The sequence below is a fragment of the Cololabis saira genome, chromosome 3, assembly GCF_033807715.1.
Source record: "Cololabis saira isolate AMF1-May2022 chromosome 3, fColSai1.1, whole genome shotgun sequence".
In the NCBI taxonomy this organism is placed as follows: domain Eukaryota; kingdom Metazoa; phylum Chordata; class Actinopteri; order Beloniformes; family Belonidae; genus Cololabis; species Cololabis saira.
In genome coordinates, this window is record NC_084589.1 from 28,165,340 (window position 1) to 28,184,873 (window position 19,534).

General features: G+C 37.9%; 2 protein-coding genes across 4 annotated transcripts; both read right to left on the reverse strand.

Annotated features, from left to right (window-relative positions):
• Positions 1-2,344: 2,344 nt before the first annotated feature.
• Positions 2,345-11,249, reverse strand: u2af2a (U2 small nuclear RNA auxiliary factor 2a). 2 transcript variants are annotated; one of them, XM_061717017.1, is made up of 12 exons: positions 10,693-11,249; positions 9,013-9,151; positions 6,913-6,951; positions 6,561-6,664; positions 5,570-5,721; positions 5,334-5,450; positions 5,107-5,245; positions 4,898-4,977; positions 4,543-4,665; positions 4,379-4,465; positions 2,602-2,850; positions 2,345-2,502 (listed from the first exon to the last, which is right to left on the reverse strand). In XM_061717017.1, exons 1-12 carry the CDS (start codon positions 10,739-10,741, stop codon positions 2,368-2,370), a joined length of 1,413 nt encoding a protein of 470 aa, XP_061573001.1. In that variant the 5' UTR covers positions 10,742-11,249; the 3' UTR covers positions 2,345-2,367. The 2 variants fall into 2 exon arrangements, with proteins under 2 accessions (XP_061573001.1, XP_061573000.1); XM_061717016.1 differs by having other exon boundaries at positions 5,089-5,245.
• A 2,064-nt stretch (positions 11,250-13,313) lies between these two features.
• On the reverse strand, positions 13,314-17,638 carry LOC133433970 (coiled-coil domain-containing protein 106-like). 2 transcript variants are annotated; one of them, XM_061717019.1, is made up of 8 exons: positions 17,526-17,638; positions 16,991-17,060; positions 16,818-16,916; positions 16,494-16,709; positions 16,314-16,370; positions 15,856-16,041; positions 15,478-15,648; positions 13,314-15,364 (listed from the first exon to the last, which is right to left on the reverse strand). In XM_061717019.1, exons 2-8 carry the CDS (start codon positions 17,058-17,060, stop codon positions 15,048-15,050), a joined length of 1,116 nt encoding a protein of 371 aa, XP_061573003.1. In that variant the 5' UTR covers positions 17,526-17,638; the 3' UTR covers positions 13,314-15,047. The 2 variants fall into 2 exon arrangements, with proteins under 2 accessions (XP_061573003.1, XP_061573002.1); XM_061717018.1 differs by having other exon boundaries at positions 15,775-16,041.
• Positions 17,639-19,534: the final 1,896 nt, after the last annotated feature.

Here is a 19,534-nt window from a genome sequence, read left to right on the forward strand (position 1 = left end):
AATAAGAGTCAACATCTTCTGTATCTGTAATTCCCAAAGCCCTCCTCCAAGTTGGGTGTAAATAGTTGCAGTGTGCAAATGTAGGATATAATGATCAACCTAAAATGTTCTGATAACCTATAATCAGTGTAATAAAACAGTCAGTATGAACATCTATACCTTAATGTGTGTAATCCTTTTCAAAAACAGATTTAACACTTTTGGTTTCTGTTGAACTAAAATGTCAGTCACCTTTAGCTTAATAGTTAAGATAACTAAACTCAAAATGCTTCCAGACCTCATTTTACTCTGACACAAGTTGAATTTCAATTGTCCAAACTGGTTTAACCAGGATTAATACGCAGAGTACACATACCCTATTACATAAACACTAATAGGGTCTTGTGTAGGTGAAACAGCTCCATCACTTGGACATTACTATTAACTACATGTGTTAGGTGACGTCAGCTGAATTAAGTGGCGTGTGCAGGCCTCCGGTCTCCATATTTAATTTTACTATGATGTGGGCACTGGATGTGGGTGTGCATACAGGATGAAGTACAAAGAAAGAAAAGTCATTGTGTAAATTCAGTTTTTAATCAACATTTGAAAACAAATTGGACAAATGAAAGACTGCTTCTGCTTTTATAAACTAGATGTAGCTTTTAGGATTAAATGATTTAAGAAATCACATTTTTTCAGAGAGAGAGAGAAAAAAATCAAATGACAGACACTGATAAAGCAGATTTTCAGGAAGTGTAACATCTCAAGTGTTGTGACTGACACACTCTCTTCAACAGCATGGTAAGCGATCCTGGGTATCAAATGAAGGCGTATTCTCAAGCCCATACAGTGTGAACATGTGGTCTTCAGAGTAAAGGGAAGATTAGGGAGATGAGAGAAACGCTGATTCTCTCATTTTCACGCTGAGATGAGAGAAATGCAGATTTTTTTTTTCTCCTCCCCTTAGCACACAAGGACAGACTGCAACATCCTGACTGGAAAAACCTCTGATTTAGTGAGAAGCCTTTAACACTGGGAGACGCATGAAGCAGAACAGTGAAATGCAAAATTTTACATGTTGAATCGAGGCAAGTGTGTGTGTGTGTGTGTGTGTGTGTGTGTGGATTTTTTTTACTTTAAACTAATCAGGATCCAAATACGCCAAAACAAAGTATAGATGGTTTTGGTTTGATTCTGCTGAGGCCTACAACATGAGCCATGGGGTTTAGTTATATGTTTATTTGGTCTTGTCACAGAAAGTGAAATTTTGCACAAAAATCTTTTTAATATGCACATACAGACACTACTGAAAGAGGGACAGGCCAAATTTGTTTCCCAAGCAAATTTACATGTAATAAGATTAAGGCTTGTTGGTAAAGAAGAGAATCTGTTTCTCTCTGCCAATCCTTTCTCTTCTTGTGATAAGTCAGGGTTGAACTACATTTGATGTAAAAAGTTGAAGAAAAAAAATTAAATAAATGAAAATGTTCTTTCTGCGATTCCTGTTATTTTGCGGCCTGAACACAAGATATTACAGCTCAAATCAGTGAAGCTACACACGGTATCAGAACATTTACAGCGGACATTCAGATAAGAGTCCAATCAGACAACAACTGTGCTGAGGGGGACAGCAGTATCACATCAGTATCATCAAATTAAAGAATATGAGGAAATGACAGTCCAAAAAAGAAAACGAAAGGGAAAAAAAAAAAAAAAAAAAAAGTCTCCTCCAGCTTCTCTAACATGGTGTCAAAACCGAGGTGGATGTTACAGCTACTGTGTATCTACATTAGATCGTCAAACAAAATGCCCTTCGTCTTCCCATAATCCCATCTTTTACAAACACAAACCTGCTTCCTCCATTGTTCTCAATCAGGATCTTTCTCCTTCTGTACTCCAGTTCCTTACTTAAAACAGGCTACCTCCATTTAAATACAAACTTGAAAGTGTGGTCCCCCCCACCCCCCACCCAAAAATGACATCTCTGTCTCACAAAGTATAAAAAGAATCGTTAACCCATTCCTTGGCCCTGTTTTTACACACATTTCTCAAAAATCTTCCCCACCCAGTTACATAACTAGCACACAAACCTACCCCCCCTGACTATATATTTCATATAAACCATTCCCATCCTCCTCCATTTTTTTTTAACCCCAATCGCAAAGATCTCTTAACAGCTGGACATGTCATGTAGATCTCAAATAATAATCTGGATATCATCAAAGCTGTTTGTCAAAATGATTAATGATCCAAGATCTACCTGAAATGTTGTTCCAACAAATCACTCCAGGGGATGATTTGGAAACAGGCAGTACATATTACACTCCCCTCCCTCCCCCCCTCCCTCCCTCCCGCATCCCCTTCCCTCCTTTCTTCATGCCCTCTCTACCAGAAGTCCCGACGGTGATAAGCATCTGGATCGCAGTATTTGGTCACCACCACCCTGTTGGCAAACTTTCTTCCTGTCAGCCCCTGCATGGCCTTCTGGGCATCAAAAACTGAAGTGAATTCCACAAAGATCTACACAAAGAAAAACAAAAGGTCATCATTATTCATCAGACATGGGTCTATTTATCAATACATTTACATCAAGACATCCAAGTTTGGGTTACTGCCTACCTTGCCAGTCCCAGGCACTTCCAGGCCGTCCACAGGGCGAGGTATCTCAATGCTCTTCACTTGGCCATACTTGCTGCACTCATCCCTGACATCTTCAACTATCTCCTCATATTCATCATCATCCAAGAGCTCCTCCGGGGCGACCATGTTCATCAGACACAGCACTTCAGTGGGCAGACCGCCCATCTGGGTCACAGAGCTGTTCAGACCTGGCACCTGCAGCGTCACAGGGGTCTGGTTGATACTTGTCTGGAAGAAGAAACATAGATTTAGTTAGTTTTGTTGTTTTTCTTAAATAAGATTTGAACACCGTTTATTTAAAGTCTATGACAATTGCATTACATAACTTCTGCACTGGCAATTGTATATTACTGAAATGGGCGTGAATAAAATGAGGTTCATGTAGACTAGCTGCTGTCAAGACTTCTATAAAAGGCTGGCTTATATCCATAAAAAAAATAAAACTTAAAGGGGACCTATTATGAAAAACAAGTTTTTTCTTGCTTTAACATATAAAAAGTGGTCTCCCCTCAGCCTGCCAACTCAGAGAAAGAGGAAAGCAACCAAATTCTGCAGTGTCTGTACAGCCGCCCGGATGAGCCATAGAGTGTGATGTGGCTTCTACGAGCCGTTCAGATTCTGCTCCCTTTCGTTACGTAATGACAGGAGCGATGCGTGAAACCACGCCCACAACTAACTCCGGCAGGAGCTTCCGCCATTTTTTTCGTAGCGGTGTATCGCGTCATTCAGCAATCAGCACAGTGACTCATTATCATAGCCCCGCCCACTCAGAATCCCTCATAGATAATGAGGTTAGAGACTGGGATGCTAAAGACTTGGCTCAGAGGCTGAATTTCTAATTTATTTAGCAAAAAAAAATCTAAAGCTTATTTTTAAGACATTCACATTATGCCATAATAGGTCCCCTTTAAAGGAGAAATTTTATGGCATCTAATACCTATTTTAAACAGGCCTTGAATGTCTTAAAAACAAGCTTTTGATTTTTTTTTGCTAAATAAATTAGAAATTCAGCCTCTGAGCCATGTCTTTATCTTCCCAGTCTCTAACCTCATTATCTATGTGGGATTCTGAGTGGGCGGGGAGGCTATGATAATGAGGCTCTGTGCTGATTGCTGAATGACGCGATACACCGCTACGAAAAAAATGGCGGAAGCTCCGGCCGGCGGAGTTAGTTGTGGGCGTGGTTTCACGCATCGGAGGCCACATCAGACTGGACGGCTCATCCGGGCGACTGTACAGACACTGCAGAATTTGGTTGCTTTCCTCCTTCTGAGTTGGCAGGCTGAGGGGAGACCACTTTTTATATGTTAAAGCAAGAAAAAACGTGTTTTCATAATAGGTCCCCTTTAAATATAGATAGCTTGTGATATTTTTATATTCTGCAAAACTAAAAGTCAGCAAATTACCCCAATATTATAAAAACTCAAACAAAAGAACGTTTGAGTGTTTTCTGAAATAGATTTCAGCTTACAAAATAGGCAGAACAACTCAAACTTAAGCGCTTTGACAATATATTCTACCAACTAATGAAAAACAGTTTTTTGGGTTATTTCTGGAATATCATGGATTATTTAACCAAACTAGGTTTTGGCAATCCAAATAAACAGTTTCATCTATATAAAAAAAAGTGTACTTGTTATAAAAAAAAAACACTGCAGTCGACCTGTTCCGCAATTTGTGTCAATTTTACAAACTGTAAAACATTGTCCCGCCTCCCACCATTTTACTGTCATCTGTGCAGCTGCTGGACACTCACCAAAGTGGCGTTCTTGGATCCCACACTGGCTCTCTGCACCAGGAGCTTCTTGTCTCCCAGCTGCATGCCATTCAGTCCAGCAATAGCCTAATGCAGAAATCAAGGTTTAGACACGCGCTTCCAGAAACATGATCACACTTTTGTCACTTGCGGAGACTCGTTACCTGATCGTTCAAATTGACATCAACATATTCACAAAAGGCATATCCTTTAGACAGGCCTGTTGCGCTGTCTTTTACCAGGTTGAAAGCCTTCAGAGGGCCAAATGACGTCAACAATTCCTTCACCTACAAACAGGAAACAAAAGGGTCACAGAATTTAGATATTTTCAAAAATGTTCACTGGTTCAATTCCAAATCATGGTAACAACACAGCTCCAACTTTATTATTGATTACATGTTTATCTCACAGCAAGTAATAAAAAAAATACTGCAATCTTTTCTCACTCATTTCAATATAAGTGTTTGAATTTAATAGGAGCAGTTATTTGAGAGAGGAATACAAGTTTGTCCAACTGACCTGGTCATCATTCAGGTAGTTGGGCAAACCACCAATGAAGAGCTTGTGAGCCGAGTCTGGCACCACCGTGGACACCACACCTACAACATCCACACAGAAGACATCAGGAAACATAAAGAATGGCATAAAGCGCTACCAAACGTAATTTCATAAATGGTTATGAATTTTGCCAGTATTTAGAGTTTAAAAACCATTAATTGTCTGTGTACCAGGCACATAGACACTCGGGTTTTCACTCATGCCAGGCAGGGGCTGGTAGTCGTGGGGACGACGAATTTTAAGACTCTGGCCTTGAAAGATGATGCCATCAAAAGCCATTGCCTGCGTTGTTTCATCAACTGAACGGAACTGCACAGAAACATTACAGATGATTGAAAAAGTGTAAAAAATGTATAAACAGGGCTCTATAATGATTGTCAAAATCTTCTTATCTAACCTCAAGGAAAGCAAAATTCTTATCCTGGTTGATTTGCACTGCCAGGACGGGATTTCCAGGGGCCTGAGTAAGACCACCCAAACGCATCTGAGCGTTAAAAAAGTCCATCATTGATTCCTACAGAGAAGGAAGGAATAGAATTAAGATCATTTAGTTTAGTTTAGTTTATCTTCACATTCAAATATTTTAGACCCGACAGAAATATGTGGACGAGTACAAATGCTTCTGTTACGGACCTCTGTAATGCCAAAGGGGATGTTGCCCACATAGAGCCGGCGAGCCTGCCGGGTCATCTGGCTGCCCACTACAGGTACGGGGGTGGGAGTAACAGCCAGGCCATCTGGAGTCATAGTTGGCAGGAGAGCTGTGGCTGGGATCTGGCCTGCAGCTGCAGCACAAAGCCAAAGAGATTAATTATTCAAACATCTATACAAATACTTGTATACCAACATATTGCACCAGCATGTTTACATTACAGGCATGCATATGCTATGATAAAGAAATCATTAATACCAGAAATATCACATTTAAATTCAAACTAGGGCTGGGCGATATATAGAGATTTTAATATATATCGATATATTTTCAAACGCGATATGGTACGAGACAATATCGTTTATATCGATTATTAAAAAAAAAAAAAAAAAACGATTTTGATATAGCTTATTTTGTGACAAATTGACTTGAATGTTTTATTTGAGATTTGCACAAATGTTTTGTTATTTGCACAACTGTCAACCTCAGTGGAAAAGTCTGCCTGTTACTGTCTACATTGTATTAATTGCACAGTGTATTTTAATTTAATTGTTATGCAGGAAAGGGATATTTGTTTTACTTTATTCAAGAAGCATTTTTATTCTATATATGCAGGCAGTTTATTTTTATTTCATTTGTTTTATACATGTTGATATTGTGCAGACCTTTGTTAATAAAGGAACCTGTGTGACATTTGGCACGAGGCTTTGACTTAAAACTGACTGTTTTTTTTAAGGGTTTGCCTCAGAAAAAATGAAGCTAACAGAGATGCTAACAGAGATGCTAACAGAGATGCTATGCTATAATGCTTTGGGGGAAACCCCAATTAAGGCACAGAAAAAATATTGAGATATATATCGAGTATCGCCATTCAGCTAGAAAAAAATCGAGATATGACTTTTGGTCCATATCGCCCAGCCCTAATTCAAACCTTAAATTAGGCAATAGATGTGGAGAAAAATAAAGACTTACCTTGCATGGCTTTATACTGCATTGGAGTGATGTGTTCAAAACCAGGTGGAGGAACATCCCAGTACTTTTTAACCTTCTTCTTCTTCTCACGGTGGGGAGAACGGCTGTGTAAGAAACAGAAAGATATAAAAAATTTAAAAACACCAGGAGGTGTATTACAAAAAGAGTTACTTTTCTAGTGGCTGCATGAATCAGAACATTGTAAAACTGACTGTAAAGTAAAAATGAAGGACAGAAAACCCCATTTAGTCAATTATCTAAACAACAAGTAGTACAAACAATTATATATTTTATCAATCTCCATTTGATGCAGTGCTGCACAAATCATCTTTGTGTTAGTTTGCTTTATTACCTTCCAGTATTGTCCTGGGGGTAGGTGGTGGCTGGTGAGCTGAAATGACATTGAAGGGTTTCATATTTCTCTCAAATAAATCACATTAACCAACATTTCCACCTCACAAGAATTACGACTACCATCTCCAAAAACCAAAGTTATCAAGTGTCCTGTGTATTTCAACAGGGCTTCATGGCATGAGTTATTCTGAATAATTTGCAGGATCTATAACTGTATCTTTAATTATGGTCAGCCAACAAAGACTGCAATGTGGAAGTGGCAATCTTGTCATAAGCCAACTACATTTTGGATGATGTCTGTCTTATGCAGACACAATAGTGCTTATTTTTGCACATCCCAACAAAAAAAGGTAATTGGTCAATGCATGTTCTTGTCTGCATTTATGCTGTTGTGACTCATCATTAGTAGCAGCTGAAGTATCACTCCTGTTAGAATTCTGCATCTAGAGAAGTAGTCAAATTCCCCAGATGTGTTCTTGCTCCATCCATGTTACTGAAGATGTATCCAGTGTAGACTGGAGAATTCTTAGTTTGAAAAAAAAAGTATTTATATATATATATATATATATATATATATATATATATATATATATATATATATATAAAATTCACAAATTACAGAATTCTTCTGTCAGCTCTCTTTCTGATTGGGTATTATAATATTCCACAGAACATGTGAAAGTTTATCATCAGGTTTTTCATCACAAACAAGGATTTCTGATTGTAAATATTCAACGTGTGTAGTATAGAGGTGGCTTAAACTTCCATCAAAGTATTTATTTTTTTTAATCACTCTGAACACATCCTGCAGGAATATCTGATGTGAGGATATGTAGAAAAATCAAGTGAATCGGGACTTAAGATTGTTAGAAGGCGAGAAATTGGGATCTTGCTTCAGGCAAAAATGGAACAACATACTTGTAATTGAGGTCACCAGTGATTCCCTGTCCCTCACGGGTATAATTCTCAAAAGATAATTACAGACCATTTTCTAAAAGTAAGTCATACTATAAGCCTCACAGCAGACATGTGATGCGATAGTATTTGTGAACTGATGAATACAATGGCAGTTAGATCATTAAAAGATTACACCAACTGCAAAAGGGGACAGGGTCATACTTCTTCCAAACAATTGTTCAAAGACCATAAACTCAAGTAACATATTTAAACAGACACTGAAAGACAAGGACCCACAGTCTCCTTTCCCAGAGTCCCCAAAAAAATAAATAAAATAAAAATCAGAGCTGACAATAGCAGACTGAATTGAATCCCAGAAAGCTGTTCAATCTCACCAAACAGACATAGGTGTTTATGTAAACATGGTTCCCTCACAAAAGACAGGCCTGTTGCCTTAGTATCAGGTCTTGTTCGATCAGCAACTTGCACCTTTAAGATAAATTTCCTACAGCAAAACAGCTCATACCACACAAAGACGTTTGATATTATTTGATTCTAATGTTCCAATAAAAAAAAGAAAAGAAAAAAAACTAAGCACTGGCATGCAAAATGTAACAGTTTAAAGTTGTTTAGTTAAAATACTGGGGGTGCTGGTTCAAACTTTTCTTCTCACTTTTTTGTCCTTCATCGATATATTTCATATTTGACTAGTGTGGTAATTATGTCAAGTTTAACCCCAGTATATATTGCTTGATATAAACTCTCCTGGTATAGTAAAAAAAAAATTCACCCCCCTCAGAGTTGTCACGGGTGTGAAATCAAACGATTAAGACTAAAATATTTTTTTGGGACCAGGCTGTAAATATGGTTATTTCTACTCTAAAGTTGGACATTTTGCCATGGAGTTCAATGGAGATTGACTCTCTTTTGGAGCCAGTCTCTATCGGTCAGTCGAGGAACTGCAACAAAAATCTGTTCTGCATGACACTCGATGCAAAAGTAAGATGGTTGGCACTTAGTATAAACCTGCCGTTTGAACGATGACGCCCGGGACAGACTCCAGCCCTCCCATGACCCCAAAAAGGATCAAGCTGATTTAGAAAAAAGGATGAATGGTAAGGCCAGTATTGATGAGCAGCTCGCAAAGAGACAGCTGTATAACAGCTTGTCAGTCCAGGTGGTGTTGTAAATGGGTACTAACCTGCGCCTGTGTCTCCGATCCTTACTGTCTGCACGGCGATCCCTGCTGCGTCTATCCCTGTCTCTGCTCCTCCTCTTCCTGTCTCTGCTACGGCTGCGAGATGCGGACCGACGGTGGTGGCGGTTCTCTTTATCTCGTTCTGGTGGAGAAATGAAGTGTTTGTAAAAGTATTCAACTGCAAACAGGACACGTAGCTAACTAGGTAAATGAACTCACTGCAATCATACCTCACAGACTCTGGTAAAATAACTAAAGTGTAAATGTGGCAGGTAAACATAACCTCAACGATCACAACTTCTGTAGTAAAAATAAGCTACATTATTGTCATTCAAAGAAATGTTTTACACAGTTTAACAAATATGTACACTGAAAAAAGGACAGTTAACTCTTATGCACACTAATAATGTTGCTTATTGCCTTGACATCTTGTGGGAAAATGTAACTCAATCAAGGTTATGTCGGATGGTTGTTTTGGCTTTACTGGCTGGGTGTCTGAATTAGAGGAACTATTGGCAAAGCTGCTAAGCTAACTACACCTAATAAGCCAAGTAAACCTAATATTAGTGACTGTGGGGTTTTCATGCAGTATATTCTCTTACATGCAACAGTTCAAGGTAGGATTTTTAAATACAACTTTCTATTATATAAAGATATAAATATATTTAATTACATTAGATATTTATATATATATATATATATATATATATATATATATATATCCCCACTCTACGTTACATTAACATAAAGACTCCACTCCTGACCTTATGCGTCACATTAACGCACATCCCAGGTCACCTCATGTACATTGTCTTTTTCCCTACAGACTCATTACTCTGGCACTTTAGAACCAAATTGTTGTACATTTTCTCCTTTAATATTATTTGCTCTTTTACATTGCACCAATCACAACAAACTATGTGTGTTAAACTATTTGGCAATAAACTTCTTTCTGATTCTTTATTGGCCAAGTATGAAGATTTTTTTTTTTTGCTCACTAAACCCAGATTTAAATAGTTTACAAATTATTAACATATATATAATTTAAAAGTGAAAGGTGCAGCAGTATGAGGTAGTCATGGTTAATGAAAGGTGCATTATTACACACACACACACATATATATATATATATATATATATATATATATATATATATATATATATATATATATATATATATATATAAATAAATATATATAAAAATAAATATATATATATAAATCTCTAGGCTTTTTGCATGGGCGTGGTTGATTGTTCCTCCAGTAAGAACACTATATTATGAAACCAGAGCTATTTAGAGTAAGCTATAGTTGCAAGAAATAAATTGTATGTGGGGTTCTAAAATCATTAATAACCTCGAAATCTTAAGAAACACCGACATTTAAATACGTAATATTGTGCAATTACATTAGTTTAATTGAACGCATAGCCAGTCTTAGTGGATTAATACATCGGTGCAGCGGCAGCGCTGGTCGCACCAGTAAATAGACACGTCCATGCTGCATTAAGGCTGATTTATGGTTCCGCGTTACACCGACGCAGAACCTACGCCGTACCTTACGGCGTAGGCTCTGCGTCGCTTTAACGCGGAACCATAAATCAGGCTTCAGCCACACAGCAGCACTCACATTTCAAACGCACCATACGCGTTTCTAACTACAGATACACACGTGATTCGTTTACCTTGGTGGTTTTCGGACAGTTGTCTTTCAAATTCGTCGAAATCCGACATCTCCGGGCTGTGGTCTACACGGCTCTGGGGACTGCGCTGGTTCAGTTAGCGGGGGCTAGCTGCAGCTAGCAGCGGAGCGAACACTTTAAAACACGAGTGTTTCGCTGATGTCGGTCCCGCGGGGTACAGCTGCGGGTTGCAGCCTTCTCGTCAAAAAGGGGATTTACCAAAACAAGCGGCGCACACAAGCCTCGCGGCGTGATGTGTATTTATCCCGTAGCGAGCGGGGTCATTGAGAGAGAAACGTGTTCCGGAGGTTAGCCTGCTGCTAACTAGCCGCGACTAAAGTCCACCAGGCCGCTGAGAACACGGAGCAGAATGAATGAGTTCTCTCCAACGCTGGATACAAATCCCGGGGGGGTCACAGACCCGCAGTGTTCCGCTGCTTGACTTTATAAGCCGAATGTTTACGATTTCCAATATTCAAGGCTTCAGAAAAAACAATAAAGGTTTCAGTGTCCCCGCTTTTTTTCCTCCGTCTCCCCGAGCAGCCTGACACCGGAAGTTGATGAGAGTGGAGTTTCCGGTGGACGGACGGACGGACGGGGGGAGACTATGCTGTTATGTTTCCTCTCTGATGGGGATGAAGCGTTAATATATAATACATCCATGATGAAGACGCGATCAATGTTGTTGTCACGCCGAGGGAAAGTGACGGCTGTGTTCGTTTCTCCATAGTGGAGGGTTTTTCCTACAGAGGTTGAAGAATCATCAACATTAAACATTCAACTATTAATACACTCACACATAGATAGATAGATGGAGGGATTGATGGATTTATTTTTTATTTTTTTATTTATTTATTTGCACAATGATAACAGTAATTTTTTTTATCATACAAGGACAAATACTTTGTGCAGGAGAGGAAAAGAAGCCCGAAGGGCTTATAAAAAATCCTTCCCCTCAATACAAAATCACCAAAACAAATCAATCAATAGAAAAAGAATAGAAAGGAAAAAGAAAAGGTAAAAGAAAAAAAATACAATAAACACCCAAACAAAAAATATCCATGAAATGGCAATTTAATTTTAGTACGAATAGCGGGTTAATTGTGTCTATATAAAAGATACCCCACTAAGCTGGTCCTAAACATTTTTAAGGATGACACTTACTTAAGAGATCTATCTAAACAGTTCCAGAGTTGAGGGTCATGGAATTTGATAAAGGATTGGTGACTGCAGGTACGACAAAGAGGTAAATGAAAGTTCTTACCACCTCTAACTGAATAAGAATGAATATCTGATGATAACAGAAAAAATTATGAAAAGTGCCTGGAATGTCTTGTTTGAAATGAATGAACTTAAACATAAACAGGCATGTTTGAATGGATGGATGGATGGATGGATGGATGGATGGATGGATGGATGGATGGATGGATGGATGGATGGATGGATGGATGGATGGATGGATGGATAGATAGATAGATAGATAGATAGATAGATAGATAGATAGATAGATAGATAGATAGATAGATAGATAGATAGATAGATAGATAGATAGATAGATAGATAGATAGATAGATAGATAGATAGATAGATAGATAGATAGATAGATAGATAGATAGATACAGCATAGACAATAGTCATTTGTGTGGGTGTCTGCACATGTATGTGTGTTGCAGTTTGGCTATCCCTTAGCTCCCCTTAGGTGGAAGACATTGGTACACATACAGGTCCACATGGTTTTAGAATTATACGCCATTTAAGGAAGTCCCAGGAGAAAAACCAAAGCAAGCACAGGAAGAATGTGCAAACTCCATTGGGCAGACTGGTTCGAGATGATAGAAAGGCAACCGTAACTCAAATGATCACTCGTTACAACCAATGCAGAATGCCATCTCTGAGCCCAGAAGCCATCAAACCATGAAGCGGATGGGCCATAGTAGCAGGAAGCCACACAGGGTACAACTCTTGTCAAGAAACTGAGGCTACATTTAACACAGCTTCAGCAAAATTGGAAAATAGAGGGTTGATTCAGGCTGTTGCTGGTGGTGCACACTTTGGCACTATTTGGTTATTATTGCTGACCACGTGCACCGCTTTAAGACCACAGTGTGCCCATTATCTAGCTACTTCCAACAGGATAATCCACCATGTCACATAACTCAAATAATTTCAAACTGCTTCCTTGGACATGACAACGGGCTCACTGTACTTAAATGGCCTCCACCAGCGCAGATCTCAATCCATCTTTCGGACATGGTGGAACAGAAAATTTGCATCATGGATATGCAGTTGACAAATCTGCAGCAACTGCATGATGGTATCACGTCAATATGGATCAAAATCTCTGAAGAATGTTTCCAACACCTTGTTGACTCTATGTCATGAAGAACTAGGGCAGTTCTGAGGGCAAAAGGGGCCCAACCCATTAGACAACACATATTTTCAATGGGATAGTACAGTTGGATATGCTAAAAGATCTCATCTTTCAATCAGCACTAAAAAACAGGCCAAAAATATGCAGTCAGTCAATATAAGTAATTTTGATTATATCAAAATCACGAAAATAGATGCTGGCATATTCATTGGAAAAGAATGTTATGACTGAATAGAACAATACATTCGCAAAATTGTAGGAAATCATGTTTTATTGCACTCATATTAACAGTACTCCACATGATTAATAAGTAACGAGTCGTGCTGTTGGATTTTACAGATAAACAAATCATTTTTGTATGGAATGAAATGCTTTCAGGACATTGGCTTTGTACTTTGGCAGAAATTGACTGGGATTTTCAATATGTTCAGTAGTTGACTGCTTTTAAAATCACAATCTTAGCAAAACTCCTTTAGGGTGTAGATCAAACGCATGCGTTGTGTAGTGGAAATTGTCAAAATAAATTAAACCGTCAAACACTGTTAATGCTGATGTTTTCACTTTAAAAATATGTGTGCGAGATCCACAAAATTTTGCATGTTACACATTGTTACAAACAGTCAGTATAGTAAGAACTAATGTAAATTTCCAGGGCCATATTTTACAAAACATGTTATTATCACAATGCATTATGAGATTCTCAATATCAGAAGCATAAAAGTTGACATTTACTGTAATTTAGGAAGGTAATGCACCCAATTTTGGTGACCTTAAGTTGGGCAACAAAGTAATACTGCAGTATAGTTAAAATTGGCCAGAAGAATAACTGTTGGTCATAATACTTATAAGAAAGTATTAACTGTCATGGCTCTTGTATAAAATGTAGTGGTGTCAAAACTGTATCAGCACCACATTATGTTAGACTTGTTTTTACAATAATCACTTTACAACTGGATTTCTTTCTTCCACTTTAAACCTTGAGAAATGGAAAGGAAAGGTGATCTCGATTAGTTGTCTTGTGCAAAGAAAAAACTAATTAAGGCAAATAAAAATCATAAAAAAATGTATAAACAGAAAAAGAACACCTAAAGTAATATAATAAAGAATTTCTTAAGTCTACCACAATTCAATTACAGTATGACATAAATAGACTGTGACTGAATGCCTACAGACTTTTGGAACTGTGTAAAAATGCATACAAATGAAGTAATATGAGTAACTGAACTACGTAAAAGATAAAAGTAAGAAAGGCTTGAATGAGATGATTTGGACAGATAAAAAAGAGAGATAGTGGACACACTGGTAGAAAGATGGTGGAGATGGGTCTTTCGGTCAGAAGAAAAAGGGGAAGACAAATATGTGAGATATTTGAATGTGGTAAAAGAGAATGTGCATTTAGTTGATGTGACAGAGGGAGCTGCAGAAGACAAGGTAAGATGGAAACAAATGATGAAGGAAAAGCATGATCCACTTCAGTTATCCCGAAGGAGAAAAATCAGACAGAAAAAGAAGACATGCTGTAATGTACCTCAACACCAAATGTTGAGGACAGAAAGAATATTTAAAAAAAAGTATGGTTGCAAAATAAAAGCTGAAAGTCAGACCTTTGGAGATTTTGGTAAAAACAGTGTCTCCTATTACATTTGTTGTAAAGACACATTCTCATTAACCAATTCTAAATTATAAACTTACACCACATTGCTTACAGCAATGGAAACCACATTGTTTCTCTTTCCATGTACAGTAGGCACCCCTCATCCTCACTTTGATGAAGAAAATCAACACAAAGGTGTTGAAAATTTCAGTGACATGTGAAAAGTTTTGTCTGAAAAAAAAAAAAAAAAAACTATGCTAGTCACAGTCTACATGGCCACCTGTGTGCACTGGTAATGAAGTGGCCTGCTGTGGTAGAAGCCAGTTTTCTTTCCTCTTCTCTCTTTAGCTTCAGGTCATTGTTTTATAGACACTGTTGATCTGTCTTTTTTCCTCAGTGTCTGAACCTGTAGGAGATGGGCAGGAGCAGGTTATTCTTCTTTAAGGCTTGCACTCTGTTAAGTGTCTCTTCGTCCAGGGCGGTGTAGCAGCGCCGGGCATAGTCCAGCAGCTTCTCTTTGGATGGGTCAAACTCTCCCACATCAGCCACTTTCTCTGGAGCCACTAGAAGCAGCTCAGCTATGGGGGTGGTCGAAGCCACTGTGTTGCGATCCACACCATGGATTTGGAAGGCTTTGGACATATTTTTAAGACGCTGATATGTAAGCAGAATTTTCTTGTACCGAAACAGCACTCCAGCAGCATCTTTCACTGAAAAAGAGAAAACAAACAAGGAGAGTTAGTTGCAGACATTTCAAAAACAATGATTTTCAACAATAACACTGAAATGTTGTTTTGTTGTGTTGTTTTTTTTCTTCCTTTACCTCTCTGTCGTTCTCTTGGAGCTCGGAAAACCCGCCTTCTTTTCAACTGTTGCCGACCGTTGTTAATTGTATTTGACATTACATCTTCCCCTGGTATCATTTCCTCATCCTCAATGAAATCATCCTGATCCAAATACTCATCAGATTCTCCCAAGTGAAGTGAAAGGGACTCTGACAATGCAAAGAAGATATATTTAATGCAAAACAGTAGGTGAAGACATGTGCATTAAGCAATGATTTCAATAAAAAAAAAAATATATATGATAACACAAAGCTACACTATCTGATCTATATTACCTGGGCCATTATGCACACTAATGTCATTTATGGCTCTTGTAGCACTCCCAGTGTTGCCACTGCTCCCACCTGCCGCATTACCTGGAGCACTATGGCCTTGTAAAAGGGACTGGGATTGTGTAGAGTTGAACAAAGCATTCATAGACGCAAGCTGAGTGGTCAATGGGTTGGACACATGGTTTTTGGAAGACACCATTGTTGGAGGACCAGGCCTTCGTTGGATAAACTGACGTGGAGGGAAATGCTGTGAGTCTGTCTTCTGTTGTTCTAAAGATGAGAAAAAAACCTTAATGACAGAGGATCTACAAACTGAAATGCAACATGTATATATATATATATATATATATATATATATATATATATATATATATATATATATATATATATATATATATATATATATATACAGTATACACACTACATACACACACACACTGTATAGGGAGACAGGGAAAGGGTTCACCCCTAGAGGAACACCTGAATCCGACACACTCACCAGGACAAATAAATAATAGCTGTGTTTAAGTGCTTGTTTTTACCAGCAGGACGATCTTCCTCTCTTCTTGCTCTCCAGTTGAATCGTCTGGATTCATACCCTAGTGAGAGAAGAATACTAATTTATTTTCTACCTTGAAAAATGTAAGTCACTAAATCTTTCAATTAAATCTCTAGAGTTTTTTTTGGCAGTTTATTAGCTGGCACTTGTCCCCTGTCCTCACCATTACTATACTGGCTCTGATTCTGCTCCTGGCTCTTTGTGGAAAAGATGAAGCGGTCCAACTGGCATCGAAGGAAGTCCCTCTCTTCTTCCAAATCTTCAATTCTTTTTTGCAGCCAAGAGTTTTTCTCCAGAGAGATCTGGAGCTGGGTCCTCAGGTTGGTGATCACCATGTATGAGTTGTTGACGGGAGTTGGGCCAGCAGTTGACTGTGACTCTGAGGAGGGAAGGTATACGTGTTTTGGAGTTCATTATTGCTTTAATTAAGTAGAAGGATTAAACTCTGGGGTTTAGATTGACTTAAAGGTATTGATCTGACTTTCACCTTCAAAATTCTGATCATTCTGGTTGAAAAATCCTTGCTGCTCAAAACTGCTCTCCTCATAGGGGATTGCAATTTCATAGGCATCTTCATTTTTTGGAGCTGAGAAAAGAAACCACATGTAACCATATGTGATTTAACAATCATCATATTTCCTGGGAGGAATTAAATCTTACTCTGCAGGTGGAGCGAGCCCCCATGGCTCTTGGATGTGGAAGCTGCATCACTCCTGTTGCCGTCCTCCATCTATTGCAGCAGACACAGCGTTTAATTAATCTCAAATAAATCTCATCTAGCTATGTCCAGATACAGATGCTCTGCGAAGCTTGTGTTACATGTATTAGTAATGGATTCATACATGTCCAAAAAACGTTACACAGACGAGCCTTCACAACGTGAAGTCTTGAGCCTTCATCACAAGAATGAGCAGAAAACAAGAGCATAACTGACTTAAGGGCAGTGTTGCAGATATATAGTGAAACATTAAACCGGTTGTGTTACTTAATTCGAAGTTTATAGCGACCTGGCATTGTTCTCAAGGCGAGATTAGCTCAGCACAACGTTAGCTTCAGTCAATGTTAGCAAAAATGTTGCTACAAAATATAAACACAATCCCCCTTTTTTCCCCTAAACACTGTTGTTTAATTAATTAATTCTGGCAAGAGTAGAATATCCGCGCTGCAAATATATTTCGCCAGATTTTGTACATACCACTTTAGGTTTGTAATAACTTAATGGTGCACGTGTAATAAGACGTTATTACTCTGTCATATCTCCATTTCCCGAGTTCGTCTGCGAGCTAACAAGCTAACAATAACAATTACCACTGTTTGGTTTTTTTCAAAGGTGCCTGACGTCATTTCCGGTTGAATGAGGCTCGATGAGCGCCTTGTGCGGTCTGCGACGACAGTTAGTAATACATAATAATAATACAGTAATAGACCTGTCCCTTTGTCTTAAATAGTCTTTGAATGTGAATCTGAATGTGAATTTTAATGTGTTTTTAAAATGCCTTAAAAACAGTGTAACATTATTATTATTTGTATCTATCATTATATATATATATATATATATATATATATATATATATATATATATATATATATATATATATGCACTGAGATCATTTGCTACTGATCAAAGTAGTAAATCATTAATAAAACATTACTGACTTGACGAATTAAAATTATGATTGACAAAAAAATAACTAATGAAACTGGCCTGGACAAATAATGTTATATCTCTAGGAATGATGAAAGAGGGAAATGCGCTGCCCAGAGTCAGAAAGCTTGCTCTCAGTGTGTGTGTGTGTGTGTGTGTGTGTGTGTGTGTGTGTGTGTGTGTGTGTGTGTGTGTGTGTGTGTGTGTGTGTGTGTGTGTGTGTGTGTGTGTGTGTGTGTGTGTGTGTGATCATGTGTGTAAGTAGATATATACATAGATATAGAGCAGATGCGGTTAATAGAGACAGTATAGTGTAAATAAGTATATTTATATAAATATTTATATGGGCATGTGTGTACAAATATATAGAGATATTCAACTATGTGTATGTATGTATAGGTATGTGTGTGAGTATAATTACAGTATATAATAATAATAATAATAATAATAATAATAATAATAATAATAATAACAACTTCTTCGTACTCCTTTTTTGCACATGTACATTAAGATATCAAGTGTTAAAGGATGAAATTCTTTGTTTTGTTTTGTTTTCTTAAACTTCTCTTGAAGTTTTGTTTTTTACATGTACAAAAATAAAATAAAATAAATCAAATCAAATCAAATCAAATCAAATCAAAAAAGTGCACACTCACTGCCACTTTATTAGGTACAGTTGATGTACCTGATATAGTGCACTTTTGCACTTTGGAGTTCTTTGAAATTCGCTAGTTTTTTCGGACAGGTAAGTTTTATATTTAACCTAACAATAGTTGAAATCTTTACACTTTATTAGGTACACTTGGTATTAAAGTGTACATGTATACCGCGTGTATACACCCACACAAAGTCAGTATTATTGAGGCTGGTGAGCAAACCCAGCCCGTGACAGCACTGGCAGGCCGGTAGAACAGACCGGTAGACCGGTAGAACAGGTGTGGATGGGTGTCACTCACACATGGGTGTCACATTTCAGGATTGGTGCTTCCTACACAGTAGATCCGGAAGGACTCAAAACGCTCTTTTTTCATCCTAAATAGATTTCTCTTTGGAAACTCGCTCTTGTTTTCGGACAGGTAAGTGTTATATTTGTCGTAATGACAGTGGCAGCCTTAAACATGGATTAGTTTGTAATTTTGCCAATAAAAGAAATGTCATTAAAACGCAAGACAGGTGTGGCGCCTGATTGTATTGCATCGGGGCCACAATAAAACATGCTACAAAATAAAGCAGACGTATTGAAGTAAACCCAGGTTAAAATTGCAAACATTTGAAGAAATTATTTTTGTTTTTAAACCTGGGCATCAGTTCTGTATTTGCCTCTATTTTTGATTAGTTCATTGTAGTTACATGAGTTAACAAAATAATGTGTCTTTTTGAAAACATGGAATCACTGGAAATTGTATATGAACAAACAGAATATGAAATAAAACGCTCCTTTAGATATGCAAAGGTTCTTCCACCTTTACTTCTCGAGAGTATCCCGAGCGAAAGGGGGGAAAACATGCAAAAACAATTTATCTCTGTGTATCATATGGATGTTTTGCATAATTTCATGT

Coding starts and splice junctions, on each gene's coding strand:
- u2af2a (XM_061717016.1), bottom strand. CDS start 10,741: ATGTCGGATTTCGACGAATTTGAAAGACAACTGTCCGAAAACCACCAA. Junction 4,978..5,088: donor TGGTACACAGACAATTAATG/GTTTTTAAACTC, acceptor TGGATGTTGTAG/GTGTGGTGTCCACGGTGGTG. Junction 2,503..2,601: donor AAGTGCCTGGGACTGGCAAG/GTAGGCAGTAAC, acceptor TTCTTTGTGTAG/ATCTTTGTGGAATTCACTTC.
- LOC133433970 (XM_061717018.1), bottom strand. CDS start 17,060: ATGGAGGACGGCAACAGGAGTGATGCAGCTTCCACATCCAAGAGCCAT. Junction 16,917..16,990: donor GGGCTCGCTCCACCTGCAGA/GTAAGATTTAAT, acceptor TTCTTTTCTCAG/CTCCAAAAAATGAAGATGCC. Junction 15,649..15,774: donor TAGTGTGCATAATGGCCCAG/GTAATATAGATC, acceptor TTGCATTGTCAG/AGTCCCTTTCACTTCACTTG.